Genomic DNA, 25,101 nt, shown 5'->3' with positions numbered 1-25,101 from the left:
CAGTGAACTGCACTAAGTTTTTTTACACCATTGTATTCCCATGTTACTAATTGAAGTGTATAATGGTGTGAACCATTGTACATTATTTAATGTAGTATTATTTTCCTCCAGTGTTAATCTTCAATAAAACAAAAGTCTCTAAAGCTGCATATGAAAATGTAGTGTGACCATAACTAACACACCAGAGTGATTTGATTAAAAAGATAGAACAAACTTAAAAGCCTCTCCAGAGATATTACTGACAAAAAGCTGTCCAGAAATATGAAATCCTTTTGAATTTGTATGGAAAACTTTATTTGATAATAAAAATAGCATTCACAGACTTCTTTTGACAGCTACATATACATTGTAATCCATCTCAAGGAAAGAAGCTGGATAAGTCCACATCTACTTGTACTTAGACTAATGTTATGTATAGCTTCATGGGTCAAATAAAGCTATGAACAATGTAGTATTTATATATGCATAGTTTTATAAAAAAGATTGGCCCATATACATGTACTGCTTTTATCAACACAGGGACAGCATTATGTCTGGAGCACATTGCAAGAAATAATGCTTGAAGAACACAGACTGCATACAAGTGCTTTATAATACAAAGGCAGGCTAACCATCGAGATAGATTCAAACCATCAAACAGTTTCTGATTGACCAAATACAGTCTTTCATTTTAAAATGTCTTTACATACCTGATCCAGAGTAAATCAACATTTCCCATAAATCATCAGGTCCATTTCAGAGATATAAACACAATATCACATTCCTCACTGCTGAGGTTTTTCATAAATTTATCTTTTGTACAAGAAAAAGGCAACATTTTATTCCTTTACAGGTTTCTAATAGTTACATTGGAAAAATTCTTTACAGAGGATGGCCAACAGGTTAACTTCTTAAATGGATTTCTTTTTTCTTCTTCTTTTTTGTTAATACAGTACCATGGCGACAACAGTGATCAAACAATGCATTTGTTGTGGTTTATCCAATATATTTTAGTTCATTAATGAAACATAAAACCGAGAACACACACAAAACAGATTATAAAGCAGCAGTCAGACTTCAGTGGTGTGACAGCATGGCTCAGCATGGCAGATTGGTCGTCTCTTGTACCCAGACTCTCCATATAGCCTGTTACCAACTCAAGGAACCACATCAGCTCTTTGTGTCAGGACCCAGGAGGCGGTCGGTGCGCAAATGTGGTTATCAACATTAGGACAGGGCTAACAACTACTGTGGGATTACAATGCATGTTCCTTATCGATTATTCTCGCTCAGAGCTATCAGATAAAGTGGTTAAACTACACTTAAATTTACACATGCATCTTGCACAGGGATAATTTACACATTTGTTTCCTTTAAATTTATTTTTTGGCATATCTGAAAAATCACATTTTATGGCAGCTTCAAGCTGGTATTGTGGCATAATGCAGATTCATCTAAAGTACTAAATTGAAATTGTTTGAGCAACAAATTTAGATAACTCTCATTTTCCTGCAACGGAGAATCTACAAGAACAGTTTTGCCTGTAGTTAAAAGTGAGTCAGATTCCTTCCCTGCTACATCAGTACACACAGAGGAACATTTTTTTTTTTAAATCCTACTCCAAGAGAGAAACTAATAACACCGTTGCCAGTTTTCTCATCAGCTGTCTGTCATCTTCTCTTAATTCCGTTAGTGTGTACGTGTATAGGCAAAGAGGGTGAGCTGCCACACATTTAAAGGATGCAACACAAGTAAGGGTACAGCATGCTTTCCCAGGTACAGTGTGCACTTCTACCTTGGTCCTCAAGGAATGCAGCTTGCTCAAGATATGTGCCAAATTAAAAATAAATAGTGAGCAAATGCAAATAAGTAATATATTATTTATATAATTATCTACTTTTACCATCAGATCTTAAATTTAGATTTTTGTCTGAAGTCACAGCTCTTGTGAACCATCAGTGTCTTGTGCTATAGTTTGTTCAGTAAAGCAATTCAGGAATGGTACAGACATTTAAAAACAAGTTAAAAACAAGCTTAGTAGTTAGAAGATACCACACCTGGAAGCATGTTTTATACTTCTAAGGGGAACAAATATCTAGATTCAGCAATGCCTACAAAAAGCAATATCACTGATTTTATATGCAGGCACATACAATACCTTTACTATAGTACATGTTGTACAGTTATGTTCAAAATAACTATAACAATGACAAAACCACCAGTATGAACTGATAGAAGGATTGTACTCCTGCTGTTTTATGAATCTCTGGATGGGATCACAAGTAGTTAAGTCAATCAAATTAATCAATAAACCGGTCGACCAAATAAAGCACAAGAGTTAGTATCCTCAGAAGTCCAATTCCAGTGTATGGTACATAGTTTGCACAGATAGAGGAGAGAGTGGCGAGAGGGATCTCTGCTCTAGATGCTGAGGTCTTTGGGGCTTTCTTTGTACAGCCTTCTCTTGGGCTCAGGGAGCTGGTTTGGGCTGTGGCCTACTGTGTTATTGTTATGGCCTGTGTTGTTGTAGGCAGCATTGTTGTGTGCAGCGTTGTTCTTCATCATGCCGTAGTAGTCCTTCAGTCTGGGTGCTGCTGCATAGTTCAGCTCATCCCGGCTGTAGTTGCTGTCAGGGGAAGAGTCCCGCTCCACTCGGTTTCGTCGCTCCGGTGTCCCGTTCATCAGATATCCCTCCTCCCTCCTCTCTGAGGAAGAGTCTCTCAGGAGGTTGCCGTTCTTTGTGGCTCTATCACATGTACGGCCCCTGGAAAGAGACAAGGAATCCCCGTTGTTGTTGGTGCGCTCAGGTGTTGAGGCCTCCCTGACTCGCCCTGCCATCTGCGAGTCCTTGAGGAGCCTCCGCTCGTAGAACTTGTGCTCAGGGGTCACTGCGAGGAACCCGCCATCATCGTACTCCCTCTCAGGTGTACGGTCCCGATGCGCTCGCTCTGCCCTGCGGTCCATCGATTTGGCCCGACGACGATCAGGAGATGAAGCCCGCTTTAGTGCTGGAGACCGGTCAAGGGAGCCACGGCGCTGCTGACGAAACCTCCTGTCCAAAGTAGAACTGCTGCTTGAAAGCTCTCGCCCCCTCAGTTTCTCGGCAGCTGCAGCCTTCTTCCCAGAGCTGTCTTTCCTCAAAGTCTTTAGGAGTTTAGAAATGCCGCTCTCCGACTCAGACTTCTTGACTTTGCGGCCTCGATTCTTCTTGTTGCCACTGCTACTGCTGTTACTGTTATCTGGAGACTGTTGTCTGGGGTTACTTTGACTGTGATTGTTATTCCAGGTGTGATGATGGTGGGGGTTAAATTGCCGGCCTTGGTAGTCCATCTGATCTGACCCAGCTCTATCCCTGTCTCGGCCACACGCAGCCTCCTCCTGGCGTGATGGTTTGTGAAGGTCTGGTGGATAACTGGACTCCAATGAGGTGTGATATCGGCTGTTAGGTGGCAGCGTTCTCACTTCCGGAGTGTTTTGTGCCCCGGGTGTGGGAGGGTGCCCGTCACTGCTGCCATCTGCAGGAGAGGAGAAAGGAAGAGAAGCGTGTTGACTAGAAATACGTTAAAAGAGGAATGAGGTTGAGGAAACCTTTAACATCAATAACATGTGACATGTATTGTGTTCAGCAGACATGCCTTTCCTTGTTGGTTCATGTGAGCGCTTACATTGACATGACAAAAAGTCAATGCAGAGATTTATGGAAATCATGCATACATGTTCTCTTTCATATACTGTGTATATATTCTTAGAAACAATCAGGCTAATCTAAATTGATGTGTAACCCTCTTTTAACCCGCTTTACATCTATAAACATTAAATGTATTGAAGTGATAAATCACTTCAATCATTAAAATATCACTTCAATATGTTTTCTCTATAGGGCTGTGGGTTGAGACACAAGGTGATGTCAGCAACAACGGCAGGGGCAACACATCGGCAAGTGTAGGACAGGGGTTATTAATGGCGCAGCAGACACCTAGGAAATCATTCAAAATAAAATGGTGAACAACTCAGTGTGACATCATTGGGAAGAACAAAGTCAAAGCAAAAAACAAGAGTGTGTTTGGCTACAGGTCTGTCAAATTAGAGACAGGTTGCTATGGCAGCAGCATGTGAGGTGGCATTAAATTAGTCCCAGTAAAATATCTGGTGTGGGGCTGGCGGCGGAGGAGGGTTTGTGCGTGTACGGATTCCCAGAAGTTAAATTAAGTTTAATTCAGGCATGACAAGACATAAAGCATGCACACTATGTAAACACACCCACGCGCAAACACACACAGAGTGGGATTCAGGTAGGGATGAGCTCAACGGAAGGGTGGATAAAATTGAAAGGAAAAAGATGACAGGGAGATTGGATTGGGACAGACTTTTGGCTACAAACCGTGGTCTGATTTTGGCCCATTAGGTAGAAACAGGGCTCTCCCATCTTGTCATTCCTCATTGTACCAACAGCGAGATGAGGAGCCATCATCGCTGGAGAGAGGAGGAAGAGCCCAGCAACAAGAGACAATCAGAGAGAAAGAAGGAGGGATAGAGAGGAGAAAACAAATACAACAGACAAGAGGCTGTTTTACAAGGCATTTTAATAGAGAGAAGAAGGGCTTTGTTGTGAAAGACAAGAAAATATTACACTTTATACAGTGTCACAAATCAATCTGAGAGGGGGGAAAGCGTTGGAAAATGAAACCCCAGAAAAAATAATGCTTAGAAATACAACACTATGGCTCAAACTGTGAGAGGAATAATCCATCAGCAGAGCATACACCTCTTGGGAGGGAATATTTCTTCAGCTGTAAAACATCTGTGCTGAAGATCCTATAGAGTATAAATCACCGAACAAGCTTCTGTAGCAACCATTCCTTCATTGATCAATACATTTTGACAGCTCAATCTTGTGCTGAAACTATGACAAGTCACTTTAAATGTATAGATCAGAAAGTGTCTTTGGTAAATGTTTATTGTTTACAGTAATAAAATTCATGAATATGCCGCTCTGATGCACTAAGCAGATAATAGCCTTTATTCTAGACTGCGGCGTGTACAGCTGGAACAATAAGATTTCAATGCTGGCATTAGTAGTGTTATATACGGGAAGAGGACTAAAACATTGCAACATGTTTACCTACCATATTCAGGTACAGATCCATCTCCCCGTTTGAGGACGAGCCGCGCCCTCCGACCACCGTTCTTGATAAGTTCAATGGCACGTGAATGCTTCATGTTCTTTGTGCTCTCACCATTAATCTCCAGGATCTCATCTCCCACCTAAAACAGAGAGGCCACGTTATTGTCACAGCTAGCTACTGATAGTGTTTCATCAATAATCTGAAAGAGGACATAAGAAGAGAAACGGTAGAAAAATAAACTTAGTAGTCACAAATTCAGCTTTTAATGGTTTCGTACCCTCATCTTGCCATTTCTGACAGCAGCCCCATCCTCTGCTAGTCTCAACACATACAGGTCCATGTTATACTCCCGTCCTCCTCTCAGGCTGAAGCCAAAACCTTTACTGTCCCGTTCGAGGTCCACAGAGTAGAACTCAGCATCCTACGAGACAGAAATGAGAGATAAAGAGAAAGTCACAGGAGAGAAGGACTGACTAATCTATGGTGCACAAGGGAGTCAAAAGGTGAGTCCACACTTCAGGACTAATAAAGCTATGTCCCACAAAAACTCACAAAATGTCAATGGCAGTACAATACCCTGGAATGCATGAATAATTAATGCCACATGTGCCTGTGAGTAGAGTACAGATCACTAAGCAAGGACATCACAAGGGCTGGACCCAAAACTTACCATACTAATCAAAGGTTCCCTCCCAACAGAAGTATGGTCTCTCCCAAAAACATTTCCTCTCTAAGTCCAAAATTGTAATCATAATCAAACTATTCACTAATTTGAATGTCAGACTTTACAGATACTGTAGACATTTAACTTAATGTAAGAATTAAGTGAGGAGTATAGAAAACCTTGTTAATATAATGCACTTAAAGCATCTGAGACATATAAAGGAACAATGAATGAATGAATGAATGAAGACATTTATTTCAGACATTTCAAAAATAAACCGAACAAAACATCAAAGAAATGTACTAATAAGCTAAATAAGCCTTGTACCTTTTTTTAAACTGGATTATGTTTGGACATTGCTTTAGTTCTGTGCACAGACCATTCCACAATTTCACACCACTGAATGTAATGCACTGACTTTTTACAGTTGTGCGAACAGCTAGAACCTTGAATTTAATCTTATCCCTTAAATTATAACCCCCCTCTCTATCAAAAAAGAACTTCTGAATATTACCTGGTAGTAGTCTGTTTTTTGCTTTATACATGATTTGTGCAACTTAAAATTCAACTAGGTCAATGACCTTTAAAGCTCTGGAATGTAAAAACAGTAAGATGGTGTGATCATAATATCCTGCTTTATGAACTGTTCTTATGGCTCTTTTGTGTAGTGTGATCAGTGGTTGCAGTGTGCTTTTATAGGTGTTCCCCCAGACCTCCACACAGTAATTTAAATAAGGTAAAACCAGTGAACAATATAGAATATGCAGTGATTTGTGATCCGATACATGCTTTGCCTTACACAGGACTGAGATGCTTCGTGACACTTTAGATTGAACGTGTTTTATATGAGGTTTCCAGCAGAGCTTGTGATCTACAATCACACCGAGAAATGTATTTACATACACTCTTTCAATAGTCACACTATCTATCTTAACATGCACTTGATTATTTGACTTACAATTTCCAAACAACATGATATTGCTTTTACTATAATGTATTACTGTCAAACCATCTTTTTAATTTGCTAATTTCAGATATGATTAACTCTAGAAGCTGCTGCAAGGCCTCACCAGTACAAAAAATATTTGTGTCATCTGCAAATAAGACAAATTTAAGAAATTCTGATGTTTTACATAAGTAATTTATGTAAAGAATAAAAAGAATTGGCCCCAACACTGACCCCTCAGGGACAACGCAAGTAATGTCCAAACAAGATGACATGTTTTCACCCATCTTCACAAACTGTTGCCTGTTATATAGATAGCTTCTCAGCCAGTTCAAAACAACCCCCCTGATACCATACCGTTCAAGTTTCCTGATTAATCTGTCATGATTTACTGTATTGAATGCTTTCGTGAGATCAATAAATATCCCAGCTGCATATTATTTTTGGTCTAAGGCATTTGTGATTTCTTCAATGAGCTCAAACTGCTAAAGATGTAGATCTGTTGGGTCTGAATCTGTATTGACTCTCATTTAGTATGTTGTGTTTATTGATGAATTTGCTTAGCCTGCCAACTAAGATTTTGGAAAATTGAGGAAGCAAGGAAACAGGCCTGTAATTTGTGAAGTGGTGTTTATCTCCAGTTTTGTACAGCGGTATGACTTTTGCAATTTTCATTTTACTTGGGAATTTACCAGTTTGAAATGATAAATTGCAGATATGGCTTGAGCTACAGGCCTACTGCCTACTTATTTACGATGGCATAGATTTATACTTCATGTTATACTGATGAAACGAAAAAGCAGGAAGACCGTAACAATGAAACTTAGTTTTAAAATAAAGATCTGCAGGACCTTAGTATTTACTGGCCGAGTACATGTATGCATGCAAATCTTAGCAATGATGTACATTTGACGTCTAAGCTGCCTGTACAGTATGTTTCATCAGAAGTGCTTGTCTTATGGTTGAATAGCTTCAGAAACCCTTTGTCCGACAATTTCCGTAACTTTCCAAAACCAAAAACCCAACATTCCTACCCAGTTTACGCCGTGATTGGCCATAATTAAACTCTCTAGCTATCTGTTTGCATTCTTTACACCACTGTTTCTGTCACGATTCAAGTGAACAAATGAGTGCAACACTATAAATGCCTTCCAGGAGAGACTGTCTGAAAATGTGCCATTATTTGGCAACTCAGATAAAAAAGGCTTTATATAGACTTATGATCAGTAGCTTTCCTCTGTTTATTGCTATAGTGAGTGTTATGGTGCCTGATCTTTTGGATTGTAACTGATGTAAAATCCAGACGATCATTATCTGTGAAGTGAAAATATCTATTCTTACCTGTGTTGTCTGAGTTTGTATGGGTGGAGGAGGAGGAGCTCCTTTCGACTTTGAGTTATTCCTTTAAAAAAGAGAAACTCATATGAATACACATTGTGCTGTATTAAAGAATACATTCTAGAAAGTAATCTGCATTTATGCATATTTAAAAAAAAAAAAAATCGATGCTGATGATGGATGCATCATCACCTACCGGGACTCTGTGGTTTGTTGAGGTGTGTGTGTGGTGGTGATGGTAGCTATCTTCTCAGCATTAGTCAGCAGGGAAGCATTGGAAGATTCTGCAAAGAAACACACAAATCAAATTAAAAAAAAGAACAACTGAGCTGAAATTAAGTGACTGATTTTGTTAAATGCATTTGCCTACAGCTGTGTTTTCAAAAGACACTGGAGAACAACATGTTACTGTCCAGAAGAGTCCACTGAATCACCCACAGGCCACTCTATTCAACCTGATGCTAACTGCCTGTGATGTTGTCATTTGCTATTTGCTCATGGACAACACTAGCCCCAACTGCATGAAAGAAAAACCCAATAAAGGGAAAACAAAACTCATGACTTACATCATTTTGTTTCATGCTTTTCCAGGAGGGAGACAAAGCAAGGACAACTGTCTTTACTTGCCTATCTTCAATTCCATCATATTACGAGCAAGAACACTGCAACACACATAAGTTTCCTCTGACACTGGCAGGAGTACAGCTCTGTCTGTGTTTTACTCCCCCTCCCCCCATTAATCCAATAAATATGACTTCCCCAGGGCCACCTCTCATTATTTTTGAGGTGAACAGTTTACTGTAGCAACACACATCTTGCATGATATTTGAAATGAGTATAAGGTGGACCAATAAATGCCATCATTCATATTACAAGGCCATACCATGTTTTTTACTAGGAAACAAGCCAGCGAGCTAGTTAATGTGTGTGGGGGAGTTTGTTCCCACCTCTCTCGCCCCCGGTCTTAATTGCGCTTCATTTTCTGTGTCTCTGGAGGGTATTACATTACAGTGCTGCTCAAGTGTTTTCATTGGTTGACCAGTGGCTTAGCCAGTACCAAGCACCCTTGTTTCAGCACTTGACATGCTTCATCCAAAAATGTGGAGCTTTAGGTCGCAAATGCTTGTGCTTCTATATTATGCAGTTAAATTTCCTTTCTGAAACTAAGCTGAAGAGATTAACACCAACATGAAGTACTTGATCAAATGTAAGCAGTGTTTTTAATCCTTTCAAACTGACAAAATATAAACAAACAGCAGAAACAGAGAGAGAGAGAGAGAGAGAGAGAGAGAGAGAGAGAGAGAGACTTGTAGAAGTACTACAATAGCTTTCTGGGGGGCTACTTTACCTTACTCCTACTCAATGACTCTCTGACATACCAGGGTTCACACCCTGATGAGAAGTGCTCTTGCCTGTAAAAAGGAGCGGTGCACTTGCCTTCCCACCACATCCATGAATAAGTCATATCATGGTGCATTATGAAACAGCCATGTGAGGCTGGAAGCCAAAAGTCTTACCATCACCTGGGATGATCCTGAGCGAGACTGTGTTCCCGGCTTCCTTGATCAGGTTTACGATGTCCGAGTGTGACTTGTTGGTAATGGAGCAGCCGTTAACAGCCAATATTCGGTCCCCTACTTTCAGCTTCCCGCAGCGGTCCGCCGGGCTGCCCTCGATGATGCGTCCTATTTTGTGGGGCATGGCCACACAAGCATTTCCAGCTTTTATGTTAACATACATGTTTGTTTGTTTTGTTTGCGTATATATTGTGTGTTAGGAATAGTGGGTGGTGATGATTTGATTGATTGTGTTGATTGGTTATATTGATTTATATTTTAGAAAAAAAGAAAAGACAGAGAGAAAGAGATGGAAAAAAGGTTAATTATCCAAATCACCAATTCAACCTCAGAAAACATGTGGCAATCAGTACACATGCAAAATACTAAATGCCTCAGAAAGGGGGGTAAAACTATATGATGTCACTTAATGGGCTCAGTGGGGAAATGCAGAATCTGTCCTCTGCCCCACATCCTCTGACGTAGTAATCAATGGGCTGTGAATCATTTGCCACTGGTCACAGTAGCTAATGCTTGACAGCCTATCAATACAATGGTCACGTCACGAGGTGTAGTCATGGGTCATGATTACACCTCCCTGCCACAGATCAATGAGCACACAAACTCTGCTGCAGTGTAAGACATTCAGGTAATTGTGCTGTGGGATCTTGATCAGCTCAGAAAATGATAAGAATTCCTAAGGAGGAGCAATCTGAGGTGTGCAGCCTACAGCTTATTGTACAAGTCATGTGGTCAATGCAAGCACTGCAAGAAATACGAGCTGCACCTGAGTGACAGTGTTCAATACTGCACATCTTGTTTACACAGAAGCTCTGAACAGACCCTGGGGATCTCCAGTTCTCCTCACCCTCCCTCCATCTCATTCCCTTTATCTCTGCTCCTCCCTGCGCTTCCTCCTTCCATCCAGTATTTTTGCAACATCCATATTTATCACATCACCTCACTTCACTTCGCAGCTTCCCTCCGTCTGTCTTGATTGAAATATGCGCTTGTATCCTGTCACTCTATCTAAATAATGAGATGTGGGACATTACAGGATGTGGCAAGTACCCAGGATTTAATACCCAATCTGCTAAGCACAACCACAACCCCAGGTCATAGTAGGAGGGGATGAGAGGGGGGATGGGCTCTGCTGGACTGGAGAAAAATGGTTTATGTATCCATGATGTATAGGAGATTGAATCAACTGCAACTGTGTTGCTCTCCTCAGGACTGACAAACAACCTGGAAGTGTCCTCAGAGCCAGGTTGTGTTTTTTTAATAATACACATTCCTCGGTCAGATTTCAGCTCGTGTCCCACATGGTTGGAATCCATTAGGAGAGTGAGCGCAGGATGCTATAGCGCGGTTCCAGATCAACACATGAAAGCACTAAGTCCATTCATCTCATCGTCCCAAGAGGAATAGTGACAGAGCAGAGCAGGGGAGCGTAGTGACGCAGCAGCAAAAACAGGAAACTCAAAAGAACTAGGAGACATTTAGACAAGGTAGTTGAATAGCACTCTCAATGGTGTCACTATAAACATATTAATTCTTGCATTTTGCAGAATAACACCATTAGACCATGGGATCAATTACATTTTCCCTGGGCAGTCAGTGTGGCTAACGTCTCATCCATTCTGGTATTTTGCCCGTGACACACCACAGTATATCATCATAACGGCTAACTATACACGGGACCTTGGAATGACATTGGTGTTAGAAATTCATCACTCAGAGGTTAATACCAAATTTGTTCGAGGAGGACATCTACAATTCCTCATCAATGCCTGAGCAACTTTAATACATGCAATTCTCGGTTTTGCCGTGATACGTAAATGGTGTAGACAGCTATGGAGTGTGCTGAGTAGACTTCAATTACATGCTGAATGAATTGGTAAGGGCAGCTTTGAAGAATGAATCTGTGATGATGGTGTTTGTGAGAAAGCTGTAGCCAGCCTGATCCTGAGGGAGTGCATTCTGCACATGAGGAGATTTCTTCATCCCTAAACTCATGATAGTAGGTTTGTGACCTCGTGTCTGTGGCAATAAGTGCACTCCTGTCAAACAACACTTGCCTGCTATTCACAAAACACAGAAAACTCAATGAGGGGTACATTTCTTATATTGTAATTCTGCCAGGAGATGGCATCATTCATTTTCACTCAGAGGTTAATTTATGCGTGGACATGCTCTTTTCTGGAGGAATGCATAGGGGACTGGGACTGGGGTTTCATGCACCAACTCTCAGGTTTCTTGAGATCGGATTGTTCAGGGTATCTGCAGGTCTTAAAAAGGCTTAGAAAGCACTGAATTTAGTTTAATCAAAAAAAAGGACATGGAATGTATTTAAAAAGTCTTAAAGGAGCAGTGTGTTGGATTTAAGGGAATCTATTGGCAGAAATGTAATATAATATTCTTAATTATGTTTTCATTAGTGTATTATCACCTGACACTAATAATTGTTGTGTTTCTGTTAGCTTAGAATGAGCACATACATCTACATAGGGAGCAGGTCCTCTTCCACGAAGTCTGCCTTGTTGCACCACCGTGTTTCTACAGTAGCCCAGAACGGACAAACCAAACACTGGCTCTAGAGAGGGCGTTTCATGTTTTTACGTTAACTGAAGGCCACCGTAAGTTCTCTACATGCTTGGAAAGGGAGGGGTGATGGAAGGGGTATTCAGTTAGTTGCTATCTGCAACCTCACAGATATATGCTACTAAATCCTACACACTGGTACAAAAGCCTCAGCCTTACATATTTAAAATTTCCTGTCTTAATTCCCCCTGTCTGTCTGGATATTAACAAAGACTTAAATGAGGTAGTCATTTTCAATTGGTTTTCTGGTTCTATTGGTTCAGGGCGTGTTAATTTAATTGGTTATAGCATTTGGAATTTTGTTATGAAATGCAGGGAAGTACTAAAAATAAGTGATATAATGATAACTCATTCTTGGCCATATCCTCTATAGTGGTCTTCCATGGTACTTTTATACTTTGGACAGTACTATTGTGAAATGGGTATTAAGTTGCATTCTATGTGGTATTAAAGTCTTCAATTTTACTTGTTAACCCTGCAGAAACAGTACCAAACAGTGGTATAGTTTAAAATAATTTTCAGCAAAGTATTAACATCAGTGTCATGTAGTAACCTTTGAAGAATATTGCAGCTTTACATTGTTTGTGCATGCTGCTCACAGTCGGAGAGTTAACGAATCACAGAGAAATAATGATCTCCAGTAAAAACTCTTTTCACGTAACGTGCACCAATAGAGATAACAAATTTCCAAATAATCAAATTGTTGAGTCAGATTAAAATCTAAATTGTCAGGCTATAGTAAACAAGATAAAGTTCAAGATCAATCTCAAATAGCTCCAGCTTAGCCTGCCTCACTTACCAAATGTGGTGCCGGCATCAGGCCTGGAAACAGATGACACGATGACGAAACCAAAGCCCTCGTTCTCTCCACGCTGGATCTCTACATCGTAAGGCTGCAAGGAGGCAGGCAGCACTGCACTCCCGCTGCCACCTCCACCGCCACTGCCTATGCCGCTGGTAGATCCGCTGCCAGAGCTGACGGTGTTGAGAGAGTTCTGGCTCCCCTGGGGGGTCCGCTTGCCCTCCGTCAGGCTGGGTGCCTGAGTGCTGCTGTGGTGGGAGGAGGCCGGCGATGGGGGAACATCCCCTTCCCCCTTTGACACTGGGGATGATGAGAAAGAGAACAGACTGATAATTAATTCATTTCATTAACTTTAGATTCAAGTATTTATGTCATGAACTTTATCAAGGTTAAAGCAGTGTGCATTAGGTTTATACAACATGCATATGACGTATGAATACCCATGCTCAAGTTTTATGTAAAACTCTCATCACCTCCGTATCCGGGGGACTTGCGTCTGACAGTGAGGTTGACATGGCCCTGTTTGGCTGCCTGCTGCATCAGCTGCACCACCAGCTGGTGAGACTTGCCCACCACCGCCGTGCCGTCCACGCAGATGAGCTCATCACCCGACCGCAGGCGTCCATCTTCATCTGCTGCCCCATACTTCACTATGTGCCCTATGTAGATCTGGGAAAGGAGAGCACACACAATGCACGATGCAACAGATTACTGACTTTTGTTAAACGCTGTAATTGTGACATGAATATGGTAGCTTTTATGATTATGATACAGTACAATGCTAATTAAAGGTGCTGTAGGTAGGATTGCGAAGATCCAGGACTTAGCCAAAAAATGTGAACATCGACAACTTCTCAGTCCCTTCCCCCTTTCCGCTAAAGCCCAAAACGGTCTCCTAAACCACTCCCCCCACAAGGGAGAATGAATGCGTGTGCATGAGCAGTGATTGACACGCAGTTAGACACCCCCCTGGCCCTGATTGGTGCATCTGAACAGGGAGCTGTGGATTTTTGCAAATCGCACTACAGGCTGTAGGTGGTGCCAGAAGAGCCAGATTCTTTTTAAATTACCTGCTTCATGTAGTTCTACTCGAACATAGGGTCAGTTTCAGTAAATATGACAGAAAGTTAGTTTTATAAGTCTTACCTACTGTACCTTTAAGAGTCATTAAACTGCAGTAAATTAAACCACAAGCCAAGAAAGCGCAATGACTCATTGTGACTTATCTCCTCCTGATTTTAAATTAATCTATTCAGTCTACTCTTGCATTACTTCAAGGTATGCCAATGCAGCCTATTGGGGCTACAGAGAAACTTGTGTGCTTTAGGCATTGTGTGGGCATGTACACAAAGCTCTGACAGAAACAAGCGCACAACTACCACGCAACACCTTTTGGCACAAACTACAAGTACCAACTCCTGTGGGGTAGAACTGAAGCCTGCTGCCATTTTTTCCCTCTATTCCTCAATATCTGCTTTCAACTCTTCCTCTTGCTCTCTCCTTTTAAGACAAATGATGGTGCACAACCAGAGGGATTGTGGGTAAGGCCTTGCCTTCTCTTAACAAGCTGTCTATATGATCCTCCAGAGAGCAACAGCTTCAGTTTGACAGACTGATAGGACTTACTGCTACTCTGCTAAAAGGCAGGCTAAACACAGAAGTAGGAAGAAAGAAAAAACGAACGAAGCAGAGAACCTCTTATAGAACTGGGAAGTGTACTAAGAAAAGGACAAGAGATTTTAAAAGAAATTATATGGATGGGGTGTATGAGTATGTACATTTTATTCTTTAAATTCATCAGCTATGGTGATAAACTATTGATGTGAAGATAGAGGGATACTTACAGGCTCCCCGGGCTCATTTCCTCCCAGGATACGGAAGCCGAAGCCTGTATCCTTTCGCCAAAGGAAAATGTCCTGCTCCTGGCAATCTGGCACTGAAATACACAAGAGAAACAGTGAGGGGACTCCATAGAGATCGACCATCAAATCTGCCAAAGACCTGCAGGCTCCACTCCGCGTTGACTGATTACCATCTATGTAGGCTAATCACTGAATGCTTGTTGCTTTAAATCAACACGTTTTGTCTCATTATCACAAACCACGTCCAGTTGTGTAATTGCTGATTAATAAGGTGTTTGTTTTTCTATTAGCGTCAGAATGAGAGCAGGCAGGATCAACAGCTCCTCCTTCCTTTGCCTCAGCACTGCCTCCGTAAACAGATTGGCTCCTTGTTCTCACATGTAGACCACAAACAAATATAGAAAATTCTCTTGCTGTGACCTCATCATACTCACAGACAGACTGAAACGTTACTCAATGGCGATCCCTATTAACCCCCATTTATAGCTGAAGTTTTCTTACACACATGGATTTGTAGCTTCACATTCGCCTATTTCTCTCCTGTTTTCCAACACCCGCACACACGCATGCACGCACACACATTTGCATCTCGCCACGGACAGAGCAGACTGTAGAGGAGGACACAGGCAATTTAGTGTCAGTCTGTTCAACCCATAGGGCCAGTCTGAACAGGAGGCACAGGCCGTTTCTTCTTGCACTGCCTCCTGTCTACACGGCTGCCACGCAAGGCCAGTAGTGACCCCATTAGATTAAGCTCCTTACTTCCCCTGATAACCTGTTTGGTGTGAATTTCACTGCTGTGGTTTGACTTGTAAATAACCCTCCTCTGACCTTTGTCTGTGTGCCACATCAAGCAACAGGTGACATCAAGCATTCAGGGAAGCTAAATTCCCAAAAGCTCACTTTGTAGTCACACTGTCCTGCCACTGAAATTATGCTTTTCTATGGCACTCAATGGACGCATTGAATCACCTACTCACAAATGCACCAGTGTGCACTTGTATGTGGCAGCATGCACATAAATACATATGAAAATACAGACACAGAATCTGGGCCTATTTGTCATTCATTGTCTTCTCTCTTTCTTGTTTCATTGTGTCTTCCCCCTCCTTCCCTGCCGACTCAAAAAGGGGCTGCAGCTCCTTCAGGGGTTATCAAACTGATATACCAATCAGCCGCAGCTTAAAGCAGCCCTCTCCGGGCCCAGTTAATATTTAATCAGCAGCAGTCCTAGATTCTACAAGCAGCCATGATTGTTAACCAACTCTGCAATACACAGCAAGCGCACGTGTGGCTGGAAACAATCCCAATGTGGGACAAGCTAACACAGCAGACCTGCCATAGATATCACCACTCTACAATCAAAGCAATCTTTTTTTCTTTTTCTTTTTTTCAACACAGAGATGTATTTCACAGCAAATACAGACCTATTGTCCCTTTAAATATCACCACTGGTACAAGTACAGGAGGTCTGAAAGATGTGATTCAGCCAGAGCAGTTGAGTGAACCCGTTATTTTGGATGATCCATCCCCTTTTTCACAGGCTCTTCTATCAGAAACAGAAAATAAGTGGTTTGACACCCAATACAGTGTTTCCCTATGAATAATGCAAGAATAGGCCATGACTACTAATGATATTGAGGAGTTTTACAGAAAGGCTGCCTACTTTCTGATGTTCTAGTTTTAGATTTCAGATGCTCTGTTTTTCCAGAGTAAACAGGAAAAACAGGGCGTGAGACAGGCTGTTTGGCTGCTGATTATGTAAATGTGGTCAGTTTTTAAACATGGTTTAAAAGGTCACGTGTGTCTTGGTCTTGTCCCTTCACTGGGTGATGTGCAGGAAAGTACACACATGCTATGTTTTGTACTTGATGGCTCTTTTCAGTTGAGAGGAAGGCAAGAATAGTGTACGTACAGTACAACTGACACACCCACACACACGCACGTACGCGCACACACACACACACACACACACACACACACACACACACCCCACATCACTCATAACTCATCAGCAAGGACTTGTGTGTCTTGGAGGCACCTTTTGTCATAGGATCAGTTGTGACTCAGTAAGCACGCAACTGTTTAGCAAACACAAAAAGGGCTTTAACAGACACAAAGACAGAGATGTGCCCTGTGGTGATCACACTTTATACTCGGCTGTGAATCTTTAATCTGTGCAACTTCTCCACAATCAAAGAAATACATTTGCTTATGCACTCTAAGCTTAAAAATGTCTTTTCACTATATCCAAAGGGTCTAACTATCCAATCAGTGGACATTATAGCAGTTATCTGTTTAATTTTTCTGACCTCCATGACCTCTAATCGCAAAATCATACAGTATGTAGCACTAAACTCAATAGAAAAATAGAAAAGCAGAAGAAACAACCGTATAAGAAGTCGGTAAGTGCGTTAACAGTTCAAATCTAGCAGGATTTAATAAATAAACTACACAGAATCGGCCCACCCCACGCAATGCAAACTTGCATTGAATACAACATCTCTGGTCAAATATACATATTAAAAACAAGCTTCAAATTGTAGTTAAATTCCTTTAAATCATCACATCACATCACATACATCAAATTATCTACAAAAATGTGTGATAATAACCTCAGATCCTTACGCAGTTTATTCCACAATAGGGTATTGTAGATTTTTTTTTTTTTGCATGTATCTTGAATCAAAGCCATCAAATAAATACCAGATAATCTTAGGCCATATTCACACTTATAGAAGGTTAAAATGCTGCTGTCTGTAATGCTGCTAGAGCATAAACCTTGCTAAGCGTTTACATTCTGAAGTCAGCACACCCTTCAAATTCCTAAAATAAGTTAGAACTGGATTCTACTCACGTCGGCTCTCGTACATGCTTCTGGACTGCGCCCAGATCTTAAAGGGGTCTGGCTTCTTCTGGAGGGTGAGGGTGCCATCTGCAGGGTCCTGAGGGGGCAAGCCTGGCAGAGGCTGGGTGGGGGCAGCAGGAGTGGGAGCCACAGCCTCACTGGGCATGGCAGAGGGTGGGTGGCTGGGAGAATCAGTGTGGGTGCTGCGATGGCTGCACACACTGTGCTGGGAGCTGCTCTGGCTGTCTTTCCTCTCTAACTGGTGCTGGGTGGACAAAAAAACTGAGTTAAGAGAGGCGTATGTGTGTAAGGGATGGGGGTGGATATAGGCAGAAGATGTAGGTAGAGGGCAGAGAGAGGAGAAAAAAAAGTGAGAGAGATAAGTGAGTCAGTGATAAGGGCGGAGATAGGGGGAAAGAGATGAGTGAGAAAAGTGGTGATGGAGGACAAAGTGAAAGAAAAAGCGTACAAGGTCATCTTTTTCAGACATTACAGTAGAATATCTCTCACTTAAAACTGCTGCTGAAGTGAAGAGAAATGACTTGGTTTCCATGGTTGCAAGACAAAGACAGATTGAAATGTGAGGGAATTTCAATGAACAAAGATATTGCCTTTCATGAATACTGTGATTCTTTGTTTATTGCAGAAAGGCATGAGCATGGAAACCTATGCATAGAATCAAGGCTGGTCTCAGTTGAAACAGGAATGTCTCAAATCTGGCATGAAAGCAAATAGTAAAATCTCAACAGCAAGTAAGAATCCTGGTGGGTAGGAGATGAGAATTGTGAGTATTTTGTTGCTACTCAGTTAAGGGAAATTGCTCGTCTGTTTTGTCTGTTTTAACAGTGAAATAAAACCGGTTTAACAATTTCTATATTCAGTGTTAATCTTGCGTATTGGGCTGCATTCAGACCGACATTGGCTGTGATGCAAAAATGCAGCCTCAGTCTGGCAACACGGGGCTCCAGTAAACAAAACCAGGGTTGTCCAGCAAAAAAAGTTTAAAAAAGTGTTAAGTGTAAAATCCTGTACTGCAAACCATTGTGAAGTGTTTTGGCGTCTGATAAGCCTTCAGATTGATAGATCTCTTTCTCAAATTGGACTTCCTTATTCATTTTTCCTTGTGTCACAAAGTAACACACCCCTACCAACAAAGACTCTTGCGCTGTTTTAACGCAGGGCAGTTTTTGGTCCGAACATCCCGCTTAGAGAATATATAGAGTACCATGATTTTGTTTTTATGGTCTGTTATTGTGCTGCTACGCGCACTGTTCTTGGCTTACCGTTTTCTGTTTTCTTTGTATTCTGATTCTGCATCCAGATAATGTACATATTACCACGTTATTACTTGCAGATGCACATTACAACTACAGACTTCACAGCTTTATGAAAAATGAGGCTTACAGAGAAAATGCATTTACTGATAGGCGCCAATATGATAACTGAATCGTTTTTGACCTGGTATGAATAACAAACCCATGCATGGAATGGTAGGGAAGTCATCGCACAGTCTCTCACTCATCACACTGTACGAGAAGAAGGGTCAAATATTCCAGTAATGGTTCTTAATGAGGACAACAGCCATGCACAATTGACTTCTCATAAGATCACTGGAGACTTCCGTAATGGGTTGAGACAGCAGAGTCTCTCTTGCATATGGGAGTTTACTGTGAGCATTTATTCAGAGTCTGAACTGGAGGCAAAATGGTTGTTCTGGGCTGACACGAAACCGCATGCAGCGTGACATTTCACTGACATAATACAGAGAGGGGAAAACTGGCTTTTTCCTCACTGGAAAGCTAATCCAAAGTGACAGTGGAGGCAGTGCCACTATTGGTCTCATTCGACCCCCTTACAGCACCCACCCCTCCTCCATCCTTCGTGACCTGAATAGGTAACACCCACAGTCCCGACTGATACCATTTCAAACTAACCCTAATGCTAATATCCAGGGGCTTTTCATGCCAATCAAGAGACACGGGCGAGGTTTTCTTCCACTCACACAGTTGTGGGAATTGAACCCATCACTGACCTTGGATGAGCCTGTCTAGGGGAAACGTCCTTCTACTATAAGACAGTGGCTCTCCAGGGGTGAATTAGGGTGCAAGTAATTTAAAGCTGCACAAGCGTCTATTCTGAGTATGTATTGATTTTTTTTATCAGGTTGAGATGAGCCGTAAAAATGAGGTGTTTGATCTTTAAACTCCTGAATAACTGCACTGTTCCTTAAGAGACCCTCGAGCTGAACAGAACTGGTCACTCTGCCTCTTTCTACCTCCCTGTCCTCTCTTATCTGTCACAACTACGAGTCACATTGCAATCTGTTGCAATCTCTCCTACAGCTTCCCCAATCTCCCTCTGCTTTGCTTTCATCTTACTCTGTAGTCATTGCCCCCTTCTCCCTGTCTGTTAGCCTTAGTGTGTTCTCTGTATCTGTGGGCTATCATAGTGATTCACTGTTGTGGGAAAAACCATCTCCCCACTGGTCTTCCCCTCCCTCATCCACCCTCCTTTTTCCCTATCTGTGCTTCATGCCTCTCTCCCATCTTCCCTCAGCTGTGGCTGACTGCCCTCCCTAACAGCTGGTCACTGTTACACTGTTCTGCCGAGGCTATGCTTAATCAGTCACAGGATGGCAGCGTGGCAGGAGTGGAAGGATGTAGAGAGAAAGGGAGAGGGTATAAAACAAAGAGAAGTGACAACACAGAGGCAAAAAAGAGAGGAGGAAAACAAAAGAAGACAAAGTGACAGACAGAAGAAAGAAGTAAAGAGGAATGGTGGCATCTCTGGATGCAGAACAGTAGAACAAGAGTAAGATATCAAATCATCTGTCTTTTGTTCTTTAAATAGCATATCTTTCACTCAATAGAGCTGACATGCACACACACACACACACACACACACACACACACACACACACACACACACACACACACACACACACACACACACACACACACAAACACAAAAGAGCTGAAGATTATAGTACTCACCACCAGCTTTGGACTCCTCTTGGCTGGCACCACTCCTGCAAAGCATCGGCAGAGAGACAGAGAGAGCATTAATGACCTGCGGTGCTCTTCCCTTGTCCCCTCTGAACAAAAACTCCTCAGGACAAACGGTTGGACCCTGATTCCTGCTGCAGAGCAGAGCGCAACTAGCCCAGCTTGCTTTCCTCCTCCTCCTCCTCTTCCTCCTCTCTGTTGCTTTCTCTCTCTGAGCAACACACTGCACTAGGCTGCTCGCTAATCTAAGTGATCTCCTCCCCCTGTGCTGTATCCCGATTCACTCAGCGCTCACACCCGTGCTATTAGGAGAGGAGCAACTGATCTATCTGCATTAGACAGGCTGACTTATGCTGCAGCAGCCCTGGACTGCTGGTCAAAGCTACAGGTCCCCCCCCTCCCGCACACACACACACACACACACACACACACACACACACACACACACACACACACACACACACACACACACATTTCCAGTCTACTTCCTGACTGTCTCCAAAACGAGCTCTCCAGCAGAATCTCAACTATAACCCACTGAGAAGGAGCTCAGCAGCTTGAGCGTCATATCAAAGGAAAGCTTGAGCTTCTACCTCACTTTGCACATCTTCAGAGTAACTACAGAGCTGTATCCTCTCCTCTCCACTCCCCTGCTTTGCTCAAAGCTTACATTGAGAAGCTGATCTTCTCTCTGTGTCTCTTTTTTCCCTTCTTCTCTCCCCCTCCTCTTCTTCCGTGCACCATGACTCTCTCTCCCTCTATCTGTCTGTCTCTATCTCTCTCTCCCTCTTATATACCAATTAACATACTGTAGAGTCACCAAGAAGATCAATCTCATTTGTGCTAATTAAATATTAATACTTGTTGTCAGGGGAGAGGATTCACAGCATACCAGTGTAGAGAATCATCTACATTCCCACTTAAAGTGCTTTATTCTCACATCTACTGTATCACAGCCCAACAATTCATCCAACATGTAGGTTCCTCTACCTGAAACATATTAACACAAACCCATTCAGACTCCACCTGATTGTTTACCCCACACACTCAGAGTATGCACTGCTTTCCAAGAACACTCCTTTCCCTTCCTGATGCTACTTTTCCTGCCACTTACTATAGCAAAGTATGTTGAGACAAAAATAGACAAATGAATGCAAGAACGACATTGGGACAAAGAGCTGCTGTTACCAAGGCAATCAACTAGTTCTGTATGCAATGGAAGCAGTCTACTTTTTTAAAAATATGAGGTGTGAGCAGCACACCACATTTACATTAATACCAGACCTTTGATCCATTCACTCTCCTACATTACTACTACAGAGACCATTCTTTTCTGCAACATATGATACTGCGCATGCACAGAGAAAAACCTACTGGAAGTATTGATGGGACGATATTAACACACGCAACAACATGCAAGCATCCATCTTTGGCTCTTTCTGCTGCATTGACAAAAAAATCATTAAATGTTAAAACTCTCTGTTGCTGCAAAGCCCCTCTCTCTACACAATTCATAATTTATCCCCCCTATTTTCCCTCCCTCCCTCTCTCCCCCAGATTATAGGGTGCCAGTTACTGGAGGAAGTGGAACATCCCAGCTGCTGACGTGTTGATGAATGTTTTCGTGTGTGTGTGTCTGGCCCAGGAAGGACACACATCATAAGGTAATGAGTGTTTTCCATTTCAACAGCAGCTTATATGACCCAGAAGCCCTAAAATACAGTGTGGGAGGTCAATAAAAACCTTTTACTTTGAAACAACCTCTGAAAATCTTACAAACTGGCGACAAGGTCAACATAAATAGCACCAAGCACATAGGAATTTAATTTAACTATGGCCATATGGTTAATAAATTTGGGCATGGAACTGAAGGGGAATAAAGATTTGAGGAACGGACGTAACTTGACCCCAACTCTACATTCATCCGCTTTAGCTGTGTCAGCTGGAACAGCTGATTTACATGCTGCACGGTGTGAATGCATCTTCATGCATGATGCAGTTTTTAAATCTGCTTAACATTCTCTGGCTTTGTGATGTCGATGCATATGTGTAATTCAGACTTGATCAAATCTGGCTCAATGTAACATTTATGAGCAGCTGAAGCTCGAAAGAAATATGGGAATCGCATGTTCCTGCACACACGCAACTGTGTAGAAGCATCCATGAATGCATGCATGCTATACATATGTAATATCAGCACGGGCAGGTATGGAAGGAGGTGAGCATTTATTTATGCAAAGAGCACAAACCGCATGAATGCACGCACATAGCATTTATATTACGCAAGGAGGCCATAATCCTGATATTTTTTTACCCTGCTGAATGACAGTAAAGCTTTGCTCAACATTCCACAACAGAAGGCTGCTCCATTTAAAAGACTTGATCACTAAGGATTCAACATTGGCTTAAAAGGCCTGATTTTATTATTACTGAGGAAACCTTCTACCAGACTGACTAAGACTGTGTCCATTTTAATTCAAATGAGAGGGGAAGTAAACAAATTGGAAGTGAAAGCGAGTTTCGTCAGTTGTTTGGTGACCTAAACTGGCTCTTAGCATCAGTGTGGAGGAGGTTGCTTCCTTTACTTATTTTACAGTAGACAGTGAAGTACGTCTATCATAACTAGCAGAGTAACAAAGAAATATGCTAATAAGGAAATTATTGAACAGCTAAAAGGCAGACAGCGCAGATGTAGAGCCTCAAAGACAGGTTCATATTATCAATCGGCAATATGAGTGCATGCCAAGTAGCGTTTCTGCTCAAATAGGTTGTATAATTTGTGTGTACAAGTACTGGTGATAAAGGAGTTGGTCATACCTTCGTATCTATTAAATTAGCCTTTAAAAATGTCCTTGCCCTCTGTCCCATCAAAATAACTTGTCACAAAGATAGAATTTTGAGAAATCACAGAGCAGCAACGACAGAGCGCAAGTTCAGTAAAATGTGTTTCTGCATATGTGGGTACAAATGTGTGAGTGTATGCACATCATTCTTTCATCCTGAAGCAAAAGCACTGAAAAAAGCTGGAGCTTTTCAAACTGAATCTGCAGCACGGTGAATGGCCCTGTGTTTCAATATGCTGTTGAAGCTGTGGCCTTGGTGAATCTATGCAGAGCCCACACAGAACGAGTGAATGGTCCTTCCTCCAGGTTTGCTATATGCATTGTAGGAAGGTGTACAACATGAGTAATGTTCTCCTTTGTTAAGTTGAACCTGTAAATGTTTGTCCTTGCTCTATTTATAAAATTGTCCTATTATCCGGTAGTCCCTTCTCTTCATCTACTCTAAATGATATTGACTTGCTCTTCCTGGTTATCATCCTATTTCATTCCTCTACCTTCATTTATAGCCCCTCTCTCTCAGTCTTTTCATTTTCTCTCTTCTTTCTCTCTGTCTCTCAGGGGACAGGAGCGCTGTGCACGATTGTCATGGCAACAACAGTGGGAAGACAAGATGGCGGAGTCATAGCTGGCCTGGCCTCCTTTACAGGAGAATATTGTGCGTGTGAAAACGCCAGATGTTAACTTTAAAATGATTATGAATTATTATTACATAATATTAATAATATTGAAAAATAAAAATTTCCCAGACTTGAAAAGCGTAAGGTAAAGATAGATGTTTTTAACAGGTAAATATTTGCACATGCAACTGACTATTTCAATAAATACATATTTCCAAATCCGAGACCTTGCAGAATTTGTGCAGCGTTATTCGATGTCGACATTGAAGTTTGAAGATTACATCTGGCTTGTAGACAAGTTATTTGTTTTCTGTTTAACAACTGTCATCACACTTTAGCAGCTACTTCATTCATTACCACAACAGCCTATTCTACCTCTTGTCTTTTTCCATTGCACTAATTACATGTTGCCATCCTCCACTCTTCTAGGTGTTTGACAACCACAGAGTTGAAACCAGAGAGACCATTTATTGGGCAATCCGAAAACTAAAATGTGGCTCTGTTCATTTCAGATGCACTGTTTTGCCTTTGCACGGAGCATTAATGTAATAGCAAAATGCACTACAGCCTTCTGCAAATGCTCTGTGACAGAACACATTTGAATATTTTAATTGTGAAGTTTCTGAACTCGCTGTGTTTCTATCGGACACTGTTCCGTTCAAAGCAATGCTGCATCCTGGGATGAACTGGTAGCTGAACTTGTGTAGTATTAAATAAATATTAAATGTAACTTAAAATAAGTATTATTGTAAATGTAACTTCTGTGACACAACTACATCTACTGCTTAAAGATCATATACAAAACTGTAAAAACAATTTCTATTGGAAACATAAAATAACATGTCTTGAGAGAAAAGTATCCCCGTGGAAAATCATTGTGTGATGTTTGTTTGACCTTGTGCCTCTCTTAAAAA

At 41.7% G+C, this 25,101-nt stretch overlaps 1 protein-coding gene across 11 annotated transcripts in view; it reads right to left on the bottom strand.

Annotated features, from left to right (window-relative positions):
* Positions 1-267: 267 nt before the first annotated feature.
* LOC144521044 (membrane-associated guanylate kinase, WW and PDZ domain-containing protein 1-like) overlaps positions 268-25,101 on the bottom strand; it is a 97,557-nt gene continuing 72,723 nt past the window's right edge. For 9 of the 11 annotated variants that reach the window (XM_078255273.1, XM_078255276.1, XM_078255275.1 and 6 more), the window contains 11 exons: positions 20,716-20,750; positions 17,732-17,987; positions 14,857-14,948; positions 13,486-13,681; positions 13,010-13,312; positions 9,571-9,774; positions 8,250-8,337; positions 8,057-8,117; positions 5,383-5,526; positions 5,106-5,244; positions 268-3,494 (listed from right to left, as the gene is read on the bottom strand). In XM_078255273.1, coding sequence (XP_078111399.1) covers positions 2,401-3,494; positions 5,106-5,244; positions 5,383-5,526; positions 8,057-8,117; positions 8,250-8,337; positions 9,571-9,774; positions 13,010-13,312; positions 13,486-13,681; positions 14,857-14,948; positions 17,732-17,987; positions 20,716-20,750 — 2,612 coding nt within the window. In that variant the 3' untranslated portion in view covers positions 268-2,400. The remainder of the gene's footprint in view (positions 3,495-5,105; positions 5,245-5,382; positions 5,527-8,056; positions 8,118-8,249; positions 8,338-9,570; positions 9,775-13,009; positions 13,313-13,485; positions 13,682-14,856; positions 14,949-17,731; positions 17,988-20,715; positions 20,751-25,101) is intronic. The other 2 variants (XM_078255277.1, XM_078255284.1) reach the window with 1 other exon arrangement.

The sequence above is a fragment of the Sander vitreus genome, chromosome 7 (assembly GCF_031162955.1).
Source record: "Sander vitreus isolate 19-12246 chromosome 7, sanVit1, whole genome shotgun sequence".
Classification (NCBI taxonomy): domain Eukaryota; kingdom Metazoa; phylum Chordata; class Actinopteri; order Perciformes; family Percidae; genus Sander; species Sander vitreus.
This window is presented reverse-complemented; position numbering and strand designations above follow the sequence as displayed.